The following is a 17,532-nucleotide window of genomic DNA, read 5'->3' on the forward strand; positions in this document are numbered from 1 at the left end:
ACAGGAACTCCCTAATTTAGACCTGGTCTCCCCTCCAACTGCACCCCTTGACCTCTCCAAGTTATCTAAGTTTGAGCCCACTGCTAACAAAGGAAAGGGAGACACCACCACTTTGATGCCCATTATCTGTTCTGTGCTTCCGCAGTCTCTGTTTTTAGAGAATTAGAATTGAGAATTATCTGCCCAGGACTGATTTTCTTGATGATAAATACCATAACAATAAGATGAGGTGGAAGGAAGAAAGGTGAAAGTGGTTTGTAGTGAGTTTCTCTCTTCATAGGTGTCTTCAGAACAGCTAAAATCAGCTGAAGGTCTATTGTTTGATTCTTAGATTTGAAACCCAGTAGGTGAGAGTCAGCCAGCTTTCCACAAAGGCCGTCTTTTTTGACAGAATCTTTCCTTCTAAGTGTGGCGGGAGTCCCGTTTACTGTCTGGCCAGGCATGCTGTCTCCCTTTAGTTGGGAGACAGAATTAGACTCCAAGTCAAGAACTTTGGGACTCTGGTCTCAGATCCACTGGGATTCAGAATGTAACTTTGGGGAAACCCCTTATATTCTCTGGGCCTAATTTTCTGTCTGGAGTATGTGGATAATATTCCATCCTCACATGGTCATTGTGCCTGTTGGGAAAATTGGTGAGGAAGTGGCTCAACAACTTTGAACCTGTTGGAAAAAAGAGGAAACATCATGGAATGACATTGTTTTTATTATAGTTTGGGCAGCCCCACATCGTCCTTTTCAGTCCCACTTGGTCCCAGAAGAAAACTTCACTGTCATTGGCATCGCTATTTAAAGTGGACAGCTATATATTTTTGTTATTCCCTGACAGATGGAGAGTCTCAGCAGTTAAGGAGCTAGACAATCGCAGTCTCCTTTATGTCAGGTGGCCCCGAGGCTCCTCCTGTGAACGGAGCGTGTGTAATTTTCATCCAGTAAATGAGTAGTGACATGTTAAGAACAGGGCTAGTGCTAACATTCCGCTTGGGGTCTGGGCAGGCTGCATTTTGCTGCCCTTTTGTCAGGTGGGGACTTTAAGAGCAGAATGACTAGCCCTTCCAGTAGTTGTCTCCTCTCCATCCCAAAAGCAGAAGACTTTGGTTCCAGAGACCTACCCCATCCTGGACCCAGCCCGAGGCAGGGAGAGACGGGAAAGCGATTAAAGAGGAAACTCTAAAGCGATTAAAGAGGAAACGGCTGCTAGAATAGCAAAAAGTTATCCTCTTTCTACCCCCCTGCCCCTAGCCTGAAAAATTCTACCTTTTCACCTCTTCCACTCTTTTAACACCAGAAAATTAGGTGTAGCATTCGCTCACTCATTCAGTTTTAGGAGAGAACTGCATTACGGACTCAGCCCAATAACCAGGTCTGAGCGAGTGTTAGGCCAGATTTGGCAACCACAAGCTCCTGCCCCTAAAACCATCCCTGGGTAATGAAGTAACCATAGGGAAAATAAAAGCAGCTCATTTTTAATCTGTAAGATCTGTCTTCAAGTCCCTGCTCATTACACATTCATACAGTGAAAAATAGGGGTTGAAGCTGCTGGAGAACAGAACACAACACCCCAGGTTTAAGAGTCCATTTTCTGTCAAGATAATTCATTCTACAGTTCAGTGGTGTTTTCCAGGTTGTTTTTTCTCAAGTGTACCGCTTGGGCTGGTAATCTTTGACAGGTTTCTGCCAGGAGGGATTTAACATGGTTATAACCTTATGAAAGTCAGATTATATGGTAGCCTGAAAAATCTTGAATGTTAGTTGCCTAGAGCTGAACTTAAAATGCCACATTAAAATTAAAACTCTGGAGTCTATGTAATTCAGTATATTTAGAGACAAATCCAATATCCAAAGTGACATTGGTATTTCAAGGGAGCCAATTTTTAAAAAGTAAATAAAGAGGTTCCCTTCCACGCAGTTGACGAACTGGAATAATAAAGGATGAGTGTGTAAAGGATTTGTGATGATTGGCATTCGGGAGTTGGGTGGCATTTGCTCTTAGTAAAACTAGCTGAGGTAAAAAGAGAAAGGACCATGTATCCTTTGATGAGACATTAAAAAATGATTTAGCGAGCATACAGCTGCATCTGAGCAACATTATGTTAATGAAGTTACGGCAAAGTGTCTGTTTTCTGATGTTGTTGCTATCATCAAAGGATAAAGAAAACAGTTTTACAATAAATGCAAACAGCTAAACAACCTACTCACAAGATGTAAGGCTACCTTTTTGTCCCTCCAGATACATGAATTCTTGCCTGCTTAGCAGAAATTTGTCATCATAGGACAGGACTGTATACCACGTGCGCTAAGAATCCTTTAACTCTAGCCTGGCAGGTAGTGCATGAAAGTTGGCTTTTTAAAGAGAAGCGATCCATTTAATCGGTGTGGCTGTAAGTGGGGTTGTGGTCTTAAGTGGGGTTGTGGTCTTAAATGGGCCATTCCATCTATTCAGAACTTAATCATGTCCCTTCCCTCTCTCAGGAATGGGATGTCCTTGGCAATTCTTAGGACTCCAGATGACCTTGTCTCTGGGTTCCTCAAGCTTCCTTCCTTCGCACTCTCAAGACATCCCAGTGGAGGAGCCAGCATTGCTTCCTCCTTAGGGAATGTTTCTTTTATATGTATGACCTTGAATTTATACTATCGTGAATGTATATAGCATTTAAAAATTTTTTTCCAAAGCCCTGTCACATAAATTCATTTTGCCTTCGTAGGATCTCTGCAAGGTAGGGAGCTTCCCCATTTTATAGATGACGAAACAGGCCCAAGCATTTAAGTAACTTGTCCAAGGTCACAGATCAGGGCAGCGGCAGATTAGACTAGAATCCAGGTCTTCCGACTCTCAGGCCCATGCTTTCCATTTGACAACACTCCCTGTCAGGCTGTTTTGCGGGCGCACTCCTCTCTCTCTAGCCATTTCTAGAGCAGCTCCTGATGGCCACAGAGTTGATGGTCACCACCATCTTCACCCAGGGACCCCCAAAGCTCAGTGTGGAAAGCCCACATGGAGCGAGTCAGATCCACATATGGACAAGACACATAGAAATATGCTTATACTTACAGAGGGACAGAGATCTTAAGGTGGAACCCATGGGAACTGCCCATTGGGGAACCCAGGTACACATGGGGTGAGATCAGTGTAATAGGGGCATAGGCAGACAGAGCAGCAAGGAGTGCAAAAGCAGAGGAGAGGACATGAGGAAACAAGAGGAAAGGAGGAAAGAAACCAGGAGTAGAAAAGCACTGTAAACTAGATGATGAGTGGTATTTTCTGTAGGTGAAATCTGTTAAGTAGTCCCCCAGGAAATTCAGAAAATGATGGGATGATCTGTATGATTCTGATGGATTTGCCAGTTTACAATAGATTGTCTTTTGGTGTGTTTTAGAGAACATGCTGAAGTAGATCCACATTTTTCAATCTGTAAGAAGATGATTTTTTCCCCCAACCTTCTCTTCATCGAACACATTTTCCAAGCCAAAACAGTATTACAAAAGTAGTTGCCAGCAGAGGGCTCAGATTATAGGAATTTTGCCCCTGCTGCCTCCTCTCTCCCTCACTCCCCTTCCGGCCAGCTCTCATGTCCCTGGCCAGGAGGTAGTGCAGGCTGCTACTGGCAGATAATGCACCCCAGGTCCCTCAAGTCTGAACCCTCTTGTGATCATTACCATCAATCGAATCCAAGTCCTCTCCTATTAGAGAGCATGTAGATAAGAATTCAGTTCTGTTTTCCTTCTAATAATTACTCCTTCAGTATTGAAACACTTACTTGATAGACCCTGTATTAAATTGTGGGTTCAGTTATTTAAGCTTTTGTCCATGATACCAATGTGGGGTTTTTTATGGTATTGGTTAAGCCCTTACAGTGTGCCAGGCACTGTCCTAAGCCCTGGGGTAGATACAAGGTAATCAGGTTGGACACAGTCTCTGTCCCACATAGGGCTCACAGACTTGATCCCCATTTTACAGATGAGGTAAGTGAGGCACAGGAGAAGTCAAGTGACAAGCAGGGGAGTCAGAATTAGAACCCAGGTCCTCTGACTCCTGGGGCTGTGCTCTTTCCACCAGGACACACTGCTTCATAAAGGACAGTATCATCATAGAAAATGAATTATACACACTGGACTCACCCTAGCTCTCTTGACTCTGGCCCAGCAGCAAGGTTTTTTCATGTATTTTATGAAGCTGAACCCTCCCTCCTTCTCTTACCTTTCCCCTTTCCCTCTCTCCCAACTGTCATGCTTTCTTCTCTTTTCCATTTTCCTATGATTTTATGTGTTTAGACCTGCAGTGCTCTGGCTAGGGAATATGTATTAGTAACAAAAATGGCTGTAGAGCCCCCAAGTGTAGATAAGAACCATATTATACAGTTGTGGTGAATAAACAAATGACCTTTGTGATATTAAATCATGTTTTTTTGGTAATGGCACTGAACTACCGCAACTCAGTTTGAATATGATTTATTTTTTTTCTGACACTTCTGCATCAGCAAAAGGAACATATATACTTGGAAAGCTCTCATCTGAAAATTTATATCCCTCACTCTCGGTCTTCATTTCTCATGCTTTGTTGGCAATTTTGTTGTTTTCTCCAGTCTTAGAGAAAAAATAAATCTGGGCAACTTCTTGGGGGTCACATATGGTATTGTGGAATAGATATCAATGAAACTTTAAAGTAACAAAAATAGTATAAAGTGAGATTCCCCTTCTGTTTTTGTAATGTTGAGCTGTATCCATGAAGCATATGGAACAGACTCACCTGTTTCTTACCCCAAGCTCTCCTTCTAAGTGTATCTTGCTTTACTTTACCTTATCCGACCCCTTGCTTACACCTTTCCCCCCACCTGGAGCTCTTCAAATCCTTCAGATATGTCAGACCACAGCTTTCCCCATCTTCAAAGTCTTCCTGCTACTCCTTCTCCTTCCAGAAATTCTTCCCTGATTAATTTCCACCACCCAAAGTCACTTCACCCTTGACACTTACAACATGTTTATACAACCATATTCAGCATTTATGTGTGTATTAATCTACATACACTACTTATTTAAACATTTATTAATCTGTCTCATTTTTCCATACTCCTGTGACAGCAGTTGCACCTGTATTCTTCCTCTGGCTCCCACTATTTGTGAATCATTTATGTATGTCTGTCTCCCCAGTTAGGTTATGAGCTTCTTAAGGACTGCCTGTCTACTTGTTTTGTTTTGCTGTCTGTCTCCCCCTTTTAGACTGTGAGCCCATTTTGGGGCAGTGATTGTCTCTATCTGTTGCCAAACTGAACATTCCAAGTGCTTAGTACAGTTGCTCTGCACACAGTAAGCGCTCAATAAATACACTTCATTGAATGAATGAAGGAAGGAAGGAAGGAAGGAAGGAAGGAAGGACAGGGACCATGTCTTTTACTACTTTGTAATTCTGTGGACTCTTTTAATTGCTTAAAACAGTGCTTTGCCCACAGTAGGGGTTCAGGTCAGAGCTTTGCATAGTAGATGCTCAGTACAGTGCTCTAAACCCAGAGTAAAGACTATTGATTGATCTTGCAGGCACCTGGGTTTTGGGTCCTCATGTGCCAGAGGGCTCCCAGTGAGCCCACGGAGAGATCACAAAATTGGGTTTGCAGATCATAGGTTAAATATCTTGAGGATGGAATTGAGTGAGGCAGAGGAAATTGGCTAAAGTGGAACTTGATATTTTAGGGAATTCCAGCTCCATTTTATCTTGTTAAAAGAAATAACTACTGGAGTAAAATAACAGCCCCCTTTCACTTGAATGAAATGGTTTCAGATATTCCAAGTATTCAGTCTCTTTCCATTGGCAAAATGATTAATGGAGGCTAAGTAGTTTGTGTATGATGTCAAATGGATCGAACCAGTCTTTCTAAAAATTTTGCCTCAAAAGGCCGTCTCTGTTACATTGAGGAACTTGATTTATGCCAGTGATTTATTCTACCAAGTAGTGAGCCTAGCCATCATAATTTAGTATTATCATGAAATGATTTTAGCCATCACTCAAATGGTCTTCATTAATGCATTGAAGATGCTTTGTTTAGAATGAATTATTGATAAGGCTGTGCTTTGAGGAAAACCATTCTTTCTACTTAAGCTTGTCTATTGAACATTCTTTTATTTTAACAGGTTCTGGGCCTTGTCCAAAACATGAGTGTTTTCCAGTGTCCGAAATGTAAACACAAGACTCATATTTTTGGAGCTGATGGGGCGAGGAAACTTGCAAAAAACTTGGGCCTTGATGTTCTTGGTAAGAATACTGATGTTATTTTGGGGGGTGACAAAAGAAGGCTGGTGGGAGAGAGCGTTCAAAGACAGTCTTGAAATATTTTGCTTTAATATTGCCATCGAGGCTATTAAGCTTTAATGCAGTTGCGAATAGTGTCTGTTATTCATATTTGAAAACCCATTTGTTTTTAAGGTTTGTTCCAAAGACAACTGCTATCCTACAGAACTTGTCTAGTTTTAATCAGATAGAAGGGCTTTTTGGCTGAGTACCAGGCTGAGTCAAGTTTTGGATGCAATGTATTATTCAACTTACCGACAGTATAAGAGGAACATCTTTTGGTACCTGTGAAGGGTGGGGGGAGGGTGGCGTGTGTGTGTGTGTGTGTGTGTGTGTGTGTGTGTGTGTGTGTCTGTCTTTACGAGAGAGAGAAAGAGAGCCAGATCTGTATGTAAAATTTATCTGAGTCTTAACTCTCAAAAATGTGTTTCTTGATTCTTAATATTTGAATTCCTATTCTTGCTCAACTCTTCCACATTGGTTGGTTCTACTTTCGAGAAGTAGGTTTGAAGACTTTAGTGATCTTGCTTATGTCAGCTGAGTTTAGTGATGTGTTTTAAATATCACAGTGAAGCACTTGGAGGATTAATGATTTTTAGGAGGAGCTAAATGATCTTTAAATACAAAAAAACCCCAAGTGTGGATAAAACTTAAACATACTATTTCAAACACCTATAAGAAATTTCAGGACCTTTTTGCAAAGAGCTTTTGATTTAATTACAGATGAATATCTATTTATCTAGATAATGGGACATGCAAAGGACTGGAACAATAACAATGATAGCATTAGTGAATTAACTGTTTTTGCAACTGTGAAAAATCTCTCAGCTAAAATATTGTAGAGATCAGAGAACTGCAGATCATTCCCTGCAGTAATCACATTTCTAAAGGAAGAGGTTCAATACATTATTGTTATTATGAATTTATATTGGCAATAGTTGCTGCCATGCTGAGGTGAATACCAATGATGTATTTTGATATATTACTCTAATTATATCAAATAATTATATTCTGCAACTCTTTTCTGTTTAACTGTGCTAGAAAGTTCAATTACCCAAATCTACATAATAACAACAAAAGACTGACACGTTCACCAGAGGAAGTAAATACATAATTAGAGGGGCACTGTTGGCTGACACTAGTACTATTTCAGGAGGATTCGCAAGGGTATTGGAATTAGAGTCTATACCTTTTGCCTCTGTGAGCAAATGTCAGACATTGCAGTGATATATCAAGCCCTTTGCCTGATGGTGTCTAACACAGCCGACTCCATCTCTGGCCAAGCGAACTATATATAGGAAGTTGGAAACTCTTTGAGGAGGTGCTCTAACTTGTAAGAGAGCTTGGCTCCTCATTATACCTAGCTCTGCTGAAATGCCATCCTTTTATTTCTGTAAAATCATGTTCTTAAAACTATTGCTTCAGTGGGTTAGGGTGTAAATGGTTCAAAGATACTGCAATTAACTGACTTTTTTGATGCAAATCCATCATCATCATTTCCTTCATTACATTCGGTAAGTGTTACTTTATTGCGTTAAATACTGCGCTGTAAAGATGCAAAGCCACAAAGGAACAAAAAGTATGGTACAGTTCAGTAGGACTGATGAGGTACAGTAAGGTTGTTCAACCCAGCATCGCAGAGTGATGTAATACTGAACAGGAGAAGGTGGCAAATTTTTCTCCACCCCAAATGTCTAAAGCCCTTTCTAGGAGGAAAAAAGGGGGAAAAGCCTGTCAGTCACGGACAAACTGTATCCTGTGCGTAGTTCATTTTGGGGTGTCAAACTATAGAGGTTGGTGGGGAAGGACCTCTCTGACCTTGCTGCCCACCATTTGCGAGCTTACTCTAAAATGTCCCCCATCTCCTTGCAGTTTCACCCCACTGCTACAGGCTCGGTACCCAGCCCCGAACCCCTTTCTGACGTCTTACTCCCCTTTCCCTCCTCCAAGTTAGAACATGCCAGTTCAAACAACTGATCAACAGGGGCTGCCAGTCCCCTGCTTAGCCCCTCTCCTACAGCACACCCCACTGATCCTAAGTATCTCCTCATCTGCTCCCCATGTGGTTTGTGGACCTTGCTCCCAGCACCCCTAGCCCTCCAGATGACGCTTGAAGTAACCAGGAAATAGGCAAGCAAAGTCCATCCATTCAAGTTGGCATTTAAGACCATTGCTCTAAGAAAATTTTTTTCAAGAGTCTGTGTAAACATGGTCTACTATGCACGTGTGGCTACTAGAACTTCCATAATTGAGTCCATCTACCAGTAATGTTTATTGAATGCTTACTGTGCACCAGGAGCACTGTACTGTTTGGGAAACTGCAGTATAACAAAGTTGGTAGAGGTGATCCAGGCCCTCAAGGAGCTTACAGTGTATGGGGAGAGACAGACATTAAAGTAGAGTAGGGATAGGGGAAATGGTGGAGTACAAGAAAAAATACATAAATATTATGGCTCTGCGCTCAGTATCAAAGTAGAAGAACACAGCCAAAGTCATAGTGGACGCAGAGAGGAGGGTGGACAGTAGAAATAAAGGGCTTAGTCTGGGAAGGCTCTTGGAGGAAATATAGGTTTAGGATGGTTTTGCAGGTAGGGAGAGGTAATGGACTGTCAGATATGAAGTGGAAGAGAGATCCAGGCCCAAGGGAGGACATGTGCTAGGATTCAGTGGAGAGATGGATGAGATCGAGGTACAGAGAGTAGGTTGACGTTACAGGAGCTGAGTGTGCGAATTGGGCTGTAGGAGTTGATCGGTGCTGTTAGGTAGGAGGAAGAGAGCTGATTGAGTGTCTTAAAGCCAGGAGTTGAAGTAAAGAGTTTCTGTTTGATGCGGAGATGGTGGACAGATATGGACAGAAAGGTTTTTCAGAAGGTGATCCAGGCAGAAGTGAAGTATGGACTGGAGAGGGGAGAGATAGGATGCAGACAGATCAGCAAGAAGACTGATACAGTAGTCAAGGTGGGAAATGATGACTGGATTAGCGTGGTAACAGTTTGGATGAAGAAGAAAGGGTGGATTCTAGAGATGTTTTGAAGGTAGAAGTGACAAGAATTCATGAAAGATTGCTTGGGTTGAATGAGAGAGGTGAGTCAAGGGTAATACCAAGGTTATGGGCTTGTGAAATGGGGAGGAGGTGGTGCTGTCTGCAATGATAGGAAAGCCAGGGAAAGGCAAGATTTGGTTGGGAAGATGAGGAGTTCTGTTTTGTACAGGTAAAGCTTTACCTGAAGGCGGGAGGAAATGTGAGATTACAGAGAAGAGGAGAGTTCAAGACTGGAGAAGTATATTTTGAAATCATCCACATAGAGATGGTAGTTGAGGTCATGGGAACGAGTGAGTTTTTCAAGAGAGTGCGTGTAGATGGAAAAATGAAGAGGACCCGGAACTGAACCTTGAGTCGCCCACATGGTTAGCGGGTGGGAGGCAGAGGCGGAGTCTTCAAAAGAGACTGAGAAGGGGCGGTCAGAGAGATAGAAGGAGAACCAGCCGAGAACAGTATATGTGAAGTCAAGGTAAGCTAATGTTTCAAGGAGAACAGGGTGGTCCAGTGTCCAAGGCAGCAGAAAGGTCAAGGAGGTTTAGGATGTAATAGTGGCCATTGGATTTGGCAAGGAGGCCACTGGTGACCGTAAAGATGTCCGTTTCCTTGGAGGGGAAAAGGTGGAAGCCAGTTTGCCAGGAGTCTAGTGGAATTGGAGGAGAGGAAAGAAAAAGAGAAGAAATGGAGGCAGCGAGTGTATACATTTCATTCAAGGAGTTGGGAGAGGCCGAAAAGGTCTGCATGGCCTCAAACTAGCAGTGTTTTCCTGCAGCCGCATTCTGTTGTTGAATTGCAGTCTTTCCCAGGAGATGTCCCAGAGAAATTCATTTAAAGAAAAATGTCAAACCTCTCATCTTAAGCAGACTGCCCAGACCTGTCGGTAGATAGAAACTCTGTACTCACTTCAGAGCCTCCATTTGCTGCATTTAATGTGCCCCTATTTTAGATTCATGTTGGATGGGACAAGTCTAGTTGCGTGATAACACTGATCACTGCCCATTAGATCAGGAGGGTCCTTTCCTTGGAGAGCAGGCTTCTCCCTTACCCCTGACAATCCACAAGGAACAGTCAAGCCCTCGCCAGCAGGAGTGTTTCTGAACACTCTGAAACCATTTTCTCTTGTTCCATTCTTTCCCCTCTCTTGGAGGTGTAAACTGTAAGCTCCTTGTGGGCAGGGATTGCATCTACCAATTCTGTTGTAAGTAGAGTGCTCTGCACACAGTAAGCACTCAGTAAATGCCATTGATTGATTGATTGATTGATGTGGGGTCCCAGGGCACTCTAGGGAAGGATGGTATGTCAATAATGTGCACTGTTGCACCAGGGGAGAAAGGGAAGAAAACCATATCCCAGTGGTGATTGGCTTCCCTAAATCATCCTATTTATTCATGGACAATTACTGCACCTTCCCGTGGATGGAACACTTTCTTGCCAATTTTCGTTGTCAAAGCCAATTTCACAGATTAAGCAATTCAGAGGAAATCCAGAATTCAGGATGGTTTGTGGTAGATACCAGTTGTGTTTCTTAGAGAACCTTAAATAGTGAAATGCATGTATTAATTTTTTCCAAGTGTTCTTAGGGGTATTTGTTATGTTTTATGCAGGAGACATTCCACTGCATCTTTCCATAAGGGAGACGTCAGACTCAGGCCAGCCAATTGTGCTTTCTCAGCCTCATAGCGATGAGGTAAGTTTAGTAAATTTCAGCGAGGCAATTTTTTCCACATTGTTAAGGAAAAATCTTTTTTTCTCCTATCAATAAGGAAAATTAATCAAGGGATCCAGAGCAATTATCCAGAGAATGATTAAGCCAGTTGACTAGGGTAAAACAGCTCATCAGAGGCTAATTTTTCTTTAGCTGACATTTGGGTACTTGTAAGTGAAAGAGGGATGCCCCGCAGAGCCGCCCTTCCGGGCATTTACTCTTGAAACTGCCTTTCCTGGTGAGAGGCCTCCCAAGCAGCCCCATCGTGCCAGGGTCTCAGCCTCAAAACTGCTCCCAACCTCTTCCCTCCAGAGTCCCTCCACCAGAGATAGAGGAGGAGAATAATAATTGTATTATCATTATTGTTATTATGATTATTATGATGGTATTTACACTTACATTTACAAGCACTGTGCTGAGTGCGGGCGAAGATGCAAAATAATCAGGCTGGGCACAGTCTCTTTCCCCACATAGGGCGCCCAGTCTAAGTGGGAAGGGAGCAGAGCAGAGTGCTCTAATAAGAACTTGGGAGAGTACAATACCACAGAGTTTTTAGATACATTCCCTGCTTACAGTCTAGAGTGGGGGTATGTTATAATCTAGATGTGAATTTACCACAGTACAAGCATCCTACCCGCAACATCAGCTTTGAAAAATCTGGTTAAATCCAGTCAGTAAAGAAGGCATCTAAGAAAAGCTTGTTATATTTCTTCTCCTCTTGCTTGTTGAAAAAGTCTGATATTGTTATTTTTAATCCACCCTAATTCTGCCCAAGTTAATTTAAATTGATCTTCATAAAAATTTTTAGATACTAATTCCTTGAAGAGATAATAGAAGAATACTATCTGTAGGACCATGAGAATACAAAATACATGGATTTAAGCGTGGAATAGTGCATTAGCTTATGAATTATGGCCTAGCAAGTGTTCTTTACAACAGGAACTGAAACATCTCTTTGAATTACTGTAGATAAAAATATTTTCTGTAATGTTTGGGGTTTTAATCCATCCTAATTCTGGCCAAGTGAATTTAAATCGATTTTCAAAAAATCCTTATATTTTAATACCTGGGAGAAACAGACAAATACTATCTATAAGACCATGAGAATGCAAAAAACACTGAATTTAACCATAGAATAGTGTGTTAACTTGTGAATTACGCCCTGGCAATTGTTCTTTGCAACAGGGATTGAAACAATTTTTAGAATTATAGATAAAAATGCATAGTGTAACATTTGGGGTTTTAATCCTCTGGATGGTATATATTGCTTAACCAAAAGCAGATGTCAGAGTTTTAAGATGTACTCATAAAGGAAGCTTCCATTTTAAATGGAATTATTACACAATTATTTGCAAAATGATATCCAATTCCCCATCTTTAAAAATGCTGAAGAGTGGACATCATGTTAAGTACTCCATCAGGAGCCTGTATGTTAGGAGTGGTCAAACAGAAGCCCTTGAAACCAGTTTTCCAACCAGTTGATTGGACACAGTTTTATTATAAGAATAATAATAATGGTGTTTGCTAAAAGCGCTTACTATGTGCCAAGCACTGTTCTAAAGCACTGGGATAGATACAAGGTAATCAGGTTGTTCCACGTGGGGCTCACAGTCTTAATCCCTATTTTTACAGATGAGGTAACTAAGGCACAGAGAAGTTAAGTGGCTTGCCCAAGGTCACAAAGCAGACAAGTGGCAGAGCTGGGATTAGAACCCACATCCCCTGATTCCCAAGCCTGAGCTCTTTCCACTAAGCCATGCTGCTTCTCCATTATAAGAGTAGCCGCATGGCCTAGCGGAAAGAGCATGGGCCAGGGGGTTAGAAGACCTGGGTACTAATCCCAGCTCCGCCACTTGACTGCTCTGTAACCTTGAACAAGTCACTGCATTTCTCTGTGCCTCAGTTACCTCATCTAAAATAGGGATTAAGACCAGGAGCCCCACGTGGTACTTGGACTATATCCAACCTGATTAGCTTGTATCTACCCAGTGCTTAGTACAGTGCCTGGCACATAATAAGCACTTAACAAATACCATCAAAAAAAAAAACAAACGACTACCAGTTGGAACGTTGTAGAAGCTCCTGCCACTGGACTATTTGGTTTCAGAAAGAACTAGGTAATGGGAGTTTATAGAAAGAGTTTGGAGAAGAAATATTAGGAATTTCCATTGTGTTACTCTTTCAAATAAATTTGGAATTTGGGAATAAATTTGGAAGGAAATTATCACGACCTAATGGAGAGAGCATGGACCTGAAAATCAGGAGATCTGGGTTCTGCTCCTGGCTCTGCCACCTTCGGGCAAGTCAGTTCCACCTCTCATCATCACCATCTCATTTTCTTTATCTGAAAGTAGACAAAATGATGTCTGCTTCTCTCTACGTCACAGGGTTGCTTTAGGGAAAAGAAGATCAATAATGTGAAAGATCTATGGGAAATGTAAAAGCCCTCTACAGATTTGGGGTATTACTATTATTATTAGATATACCATTTTCAAAAGTGGGATCTTGCTAGTTCGTTCAGTTATATTTATTGAGCACATTCCGAGTGCAAAACACTGTCCTAAGCACTTAAGCACTGTACTGAGCGCTTGTGGTCAGTGTTAGAGAGCCATATCAGTTTCAAGGGAGCGGATAAATACTTCCTAAGAATAACTGCAGGATAGGAGATCTGACAGTGAACCATTTACTCCTTTAAAACAAGTTCTTGAAGTGTCAGGATCAGAATATAAAATGTAATGACGGTGCATCTCTTCTACCACAGGACTGGGCTGGTGGTTCACTGACTCATAGGTTCCAAGATGAGAATTAACTCTCCATCAAAGCTATGAAATAGTCTCATAAATTTATCTGTATAGTTTATGTCTTCCCAAAAAAGAAATTCAATAGCCATCCAGAAGGAGTGTCCTTATATCTTTCCAGGAGAGTTGCTTATTAGTGAATAAAACGAATAACTTTGAGAACTAGAATTTCCATCTGCCATTCACTTTTGCTTGGAGGAGGGCAAAGTGGGGATATGGTAAATTGGTTTCTGTTTGCTTTTCCATTAGGCCAAGGCTTATCTGAGGATCGCTTCGGAAGTGGTGAGGAGATTGCCGCCTTCTGGGTGACCTCCCATGGTTATGCCAGGAAAATGGGTCAGCCTTGGCCCATACACTGATCTTTTTGACTATCAGCAGGTATATGTTAGTGATCAAGATTATGTATTTTATAAAGAATTACTGGGGCTACCGTTTTCAGGTTTGAATTCTCCAATGTTGATTTCCAAATAAAATGTTGAGTCACCCTGGCTGTTGCGTTCAGGTGCTTCCACAAGCGAAAATGACACGAGAAGCTGAATGGCCTAGGGTAAAGAGCATAGATTTGGGAATCAGGACCTGGATTCTAATACCATCTCTCCCAATTGCTTGCTGTGGGACCTTGGGCAAGTCACTTAACTTCTCTGTGCCTCAGTTCTCCTGTTCTCCCTCCTACTTGGATTGTGAGCTCGATGTTAGACAGGGACTGTGTGTCCAACCTAATTCTACCTATCCCAGCACTTAGAACAGTGTTTGACACATAATATACCCTTAACAAATACCCTAAAAAAAAGGTTTTCCCACAGGCCCGATATGTTTGGGAAACTTCGTTTCCAGACCCATAGGCAAATTGTTCATTCTGAATGGGCGAAACCTGAGACCTCAGCCCAATCTCATTTCGGGAAGTCATGCAACGACCTTTGACAGCTCTGCCTCAATCCTGTAGGTCTAGCCCACTGCCAACTGCTCTTGTCACATACAGAGGAGTTAATCATTATAAAGCCTACCAATTCCATATCTCTCTAGCAGCCCCCCAAAATAGGCTATGCCAGGTAAATGGGAATCTTGCATGAAGCAGCAGCAGGATGGAATTTTTGCCAATTGCAAAATGGTGAATTGGGGGATAATTCCTCAATTACTAGAAAGTGGTCTCTGTGACCCTCAGGAAGTCTCTTGACCTCTTTGTGTCAACCAGCCAGGAAACTAGGTAAGAAGTGGGGCCTCATTGGAACCAGATGCAGCAGCTGAACTGAAATTTCCTGGGGGGACTGAATTACAACCAGCAAATGAATTTTCTAACTCAGGTTGTGTGTGTACACATGCTCTACTCCTGTTAGAATGCCTCTGCTTGGTGTTTTGGAGCGCAGGAAGCAATATCTTCAAACTCTAGGGGATTTTGTTTGGATTTCTCAGTGCTGGTATAGCTGAGCATTGATCTCTCTGAATGCCCAAGAACAGATTTGGGAAATAGGCATGACTTAGAGTGAAACTCCGAATTTAAATTAACACCTCAGAATACCCCATTTCAGAAAAGGGTAAACTGAATGTGGGCCAAAATATATTCTGTCTCAATGAGAAATATGTTTGGGTACAGAATTCAGTACCTGTAGCCACAGTGTAATCTCAAATTAGCCACCCACACCTGCCCTCAAAATTGCAACTTTCTTACCAATACCCATGTGTATGCACAGGTCAGAGCCGATACAGAGACTTTTTATGGGGCCTAGGGTTTCTGGGTATGTGATTTGAGAGTGCAGAGTGATTTAAGGTGTGCTATGTGTTTTTCTGGTCTCCATGTCCAGATGACCCCATTCACCAACAGAAGGGTACCTAGGCAGCCATCCTCCCCTTGGTTCAGCCAGAAATGGCTGAGACTGGAGGGGGCAGACAGGGTAAAGGATGGGGCTAGGAGAAAGAGAGGCAGAAAAGCCGAAACCTGTAGATAGGAACAGTCTAATGGCAGAAGCAGCACTTTCATTCAGAGTTATGATGAGTTCCCGCTGGCCGGATGAGGTCTTGCCTGTCCGCTGGCAGGAGGGCAGGTCTTGTTAGAAGGGACAGCGACAGTAGCATCTAATGGGATTTAAGTGCTTATTTCAGTCCTCTGCACACAGTAAGCCTCCAATAAATGAATCATTTGATTGTCATTGCTTCATATTGAGGACTACAAAGAGATTGGACTGTATGAAGCCCAAATCTTGGGACTGAATAATTGGCTGGAGTTTCAGGCTCTGGAGTTTTGTTCTGGTCAACACACTGACAGGAGCACTGACATTTACTTAGCAGTTCTGACTTTTCTGCCATTTGCCCTTCTCCCTCCTAGCAGAGCGGCCCCTCAGTCAATCATATTTATTGAGCGCTTACGTATGCAGAGCACTGAAATAAATGGTTGGGAGAGTACAGTACAGCAGACACATTTCCTGCACACAATGAGCTTACAGTCTAGAGGGGGATGCAGACATTAATATAAATCTATCAATCAATAAATAAATTACAAATATGAACATTAGAGCTGTGAGGCCACGAGGGGGAACAGAGCAGCATCTGCTTCTCCAGCATCTCCTTCCCAGAACTCCATTTTGGCTGGCCAAGTATTCAGGACTAGGCCCACTTGTATGCTAATGGTCCCTAACCCAGAAAACAACAACGCTACAGTAGCGAGCCGGCTTCCTGTTGCCTGGTTACATTTGCAAAAACACATTTTGTCCTCTTGCTCCGGTAAAAGTTGGGCGGTGTGAATTCTCCATGGACTGCTGGTGTTTGCAGACATCGTTGTTTTTCGATCTTTTTTTAATGGCATGATTGTTTCACGTTAGAAGAACAGTTGTGCCAGGCTGAGGGTTATTTTCTGCTGTTGCAAGCAGTGTCTCCTGCCTCTTGAAACTGGAGCCAGAACTTGAAAGATAATCAGCATTCGATGACTTCCTTTCCTTTTTTACTGGGACGTGGCCTGTGGTGGCGGGAGGCATGAAACTGGCTTTGGCATTGAAAATGTCTTCAAAAATGCTTTCTTCATTATAAGGCTACATCAGCGCTAAAGGACTGCCTCTCCATCTGATCAAAGCCACGAACCTCTGACCGACCCAGCTCCCCGTTTGAGAGTTCAAGCCAAGCTCCCTTGTTCATCTTTGAAACACTGCTCTTACAGTGAAAGGGAACAAAACAGGTCTTCAGCTTCTCAATACGTCGGTCAGCTGAATATCAACTAGATAATTAAATAACTCTGAAAGACTAGTCCGAAAAAGGGGTGTCGTTTAATGGAACAGCAGGCCCCTGAAAGGGAAAATATGCTCAGAATCTGCCCCACGGTTTTCCTGCATTCTGTTCTGATTAGTAACGTCATAAAAATACTTTCAAAATTCCATAGTTCATCGTTTTCATTCTACCTCTTTTATACCCCAGAGCCTGTCTGGGATGATCCAGTGCATATTTCAGGTTAATTTGACTCATAGAACTGTTGTTGCCCACAGTTGTCATTTCTGAAATCAGACATCTGTTAACAAAGATGGTTTTAGTTTCACTTTATTTTAATTGAAAGTTATGGGGAGGAGAAAGAAATGCCTTCTTTATCCATTCGCAACTCAAAATGTCTTATGGAATAACATGGGAGTTGCAGCTGTTGAATTGTTGTTTAAACATTATTTCTTCCACTGGGCCTAATGGAGTTAATTATGGATCCTGCAGTTGTTTCTTTATCGACTATTCAAGCTGAA

At 42.2% G+C, this 17,532-nt stretch overlaps 1 protein-coding gene across 4 annotated transcripts in view; it reads left to right on the plus strand.

Annotated features, from left to right (window-relative positions):
* NUBPL (nucleotide binding protein like) overlaps positions 1-14,310 on the plus strand; it is a 115,308-nt gene extending 100,998 nt beyond the window's left edge. For all 4 annotated transcript variants that reach the window (XM_029079165.1, XM_029079167.1, XM_029079166.2 and 1 more), the window contains 3 exons: positions 6,123-6,243; positions 10,924-11,006; positions 14,072-14,310. In XM_029079165.1, the coding sequence (XP_028934998.1) occupies positions 6,123-6,243; positions 10,924-11,006; positions 14,072-14,131 (264 nt within the window). In that variant the 3' untranslated portion in view covers positions 14,132-14,310. The remainder of the gene's footprint in view (positions 1-6,122; positions 6,244-10,923; positions 11,007-14,071) is intronic.
* Positions 14,311-17,532: the final 3,222 nt, after the last annotated feature.

This window comes from Ornithorhynchus anatinus, chromosome 14 (genome assembly GCF_004115215.2).
Source record: "Ornithorhynchus anatinus isolate Pmale09 chromosome 14, mOrnAna1.pri.v4, whole genome shotgun sequence".
NCBI lineage: Eukaryota > Metazoa > Chordata > Mammalia > Monotremata > Ornithorhynchidae > Ornithorhynchus > Ornithorhynchus anatinus.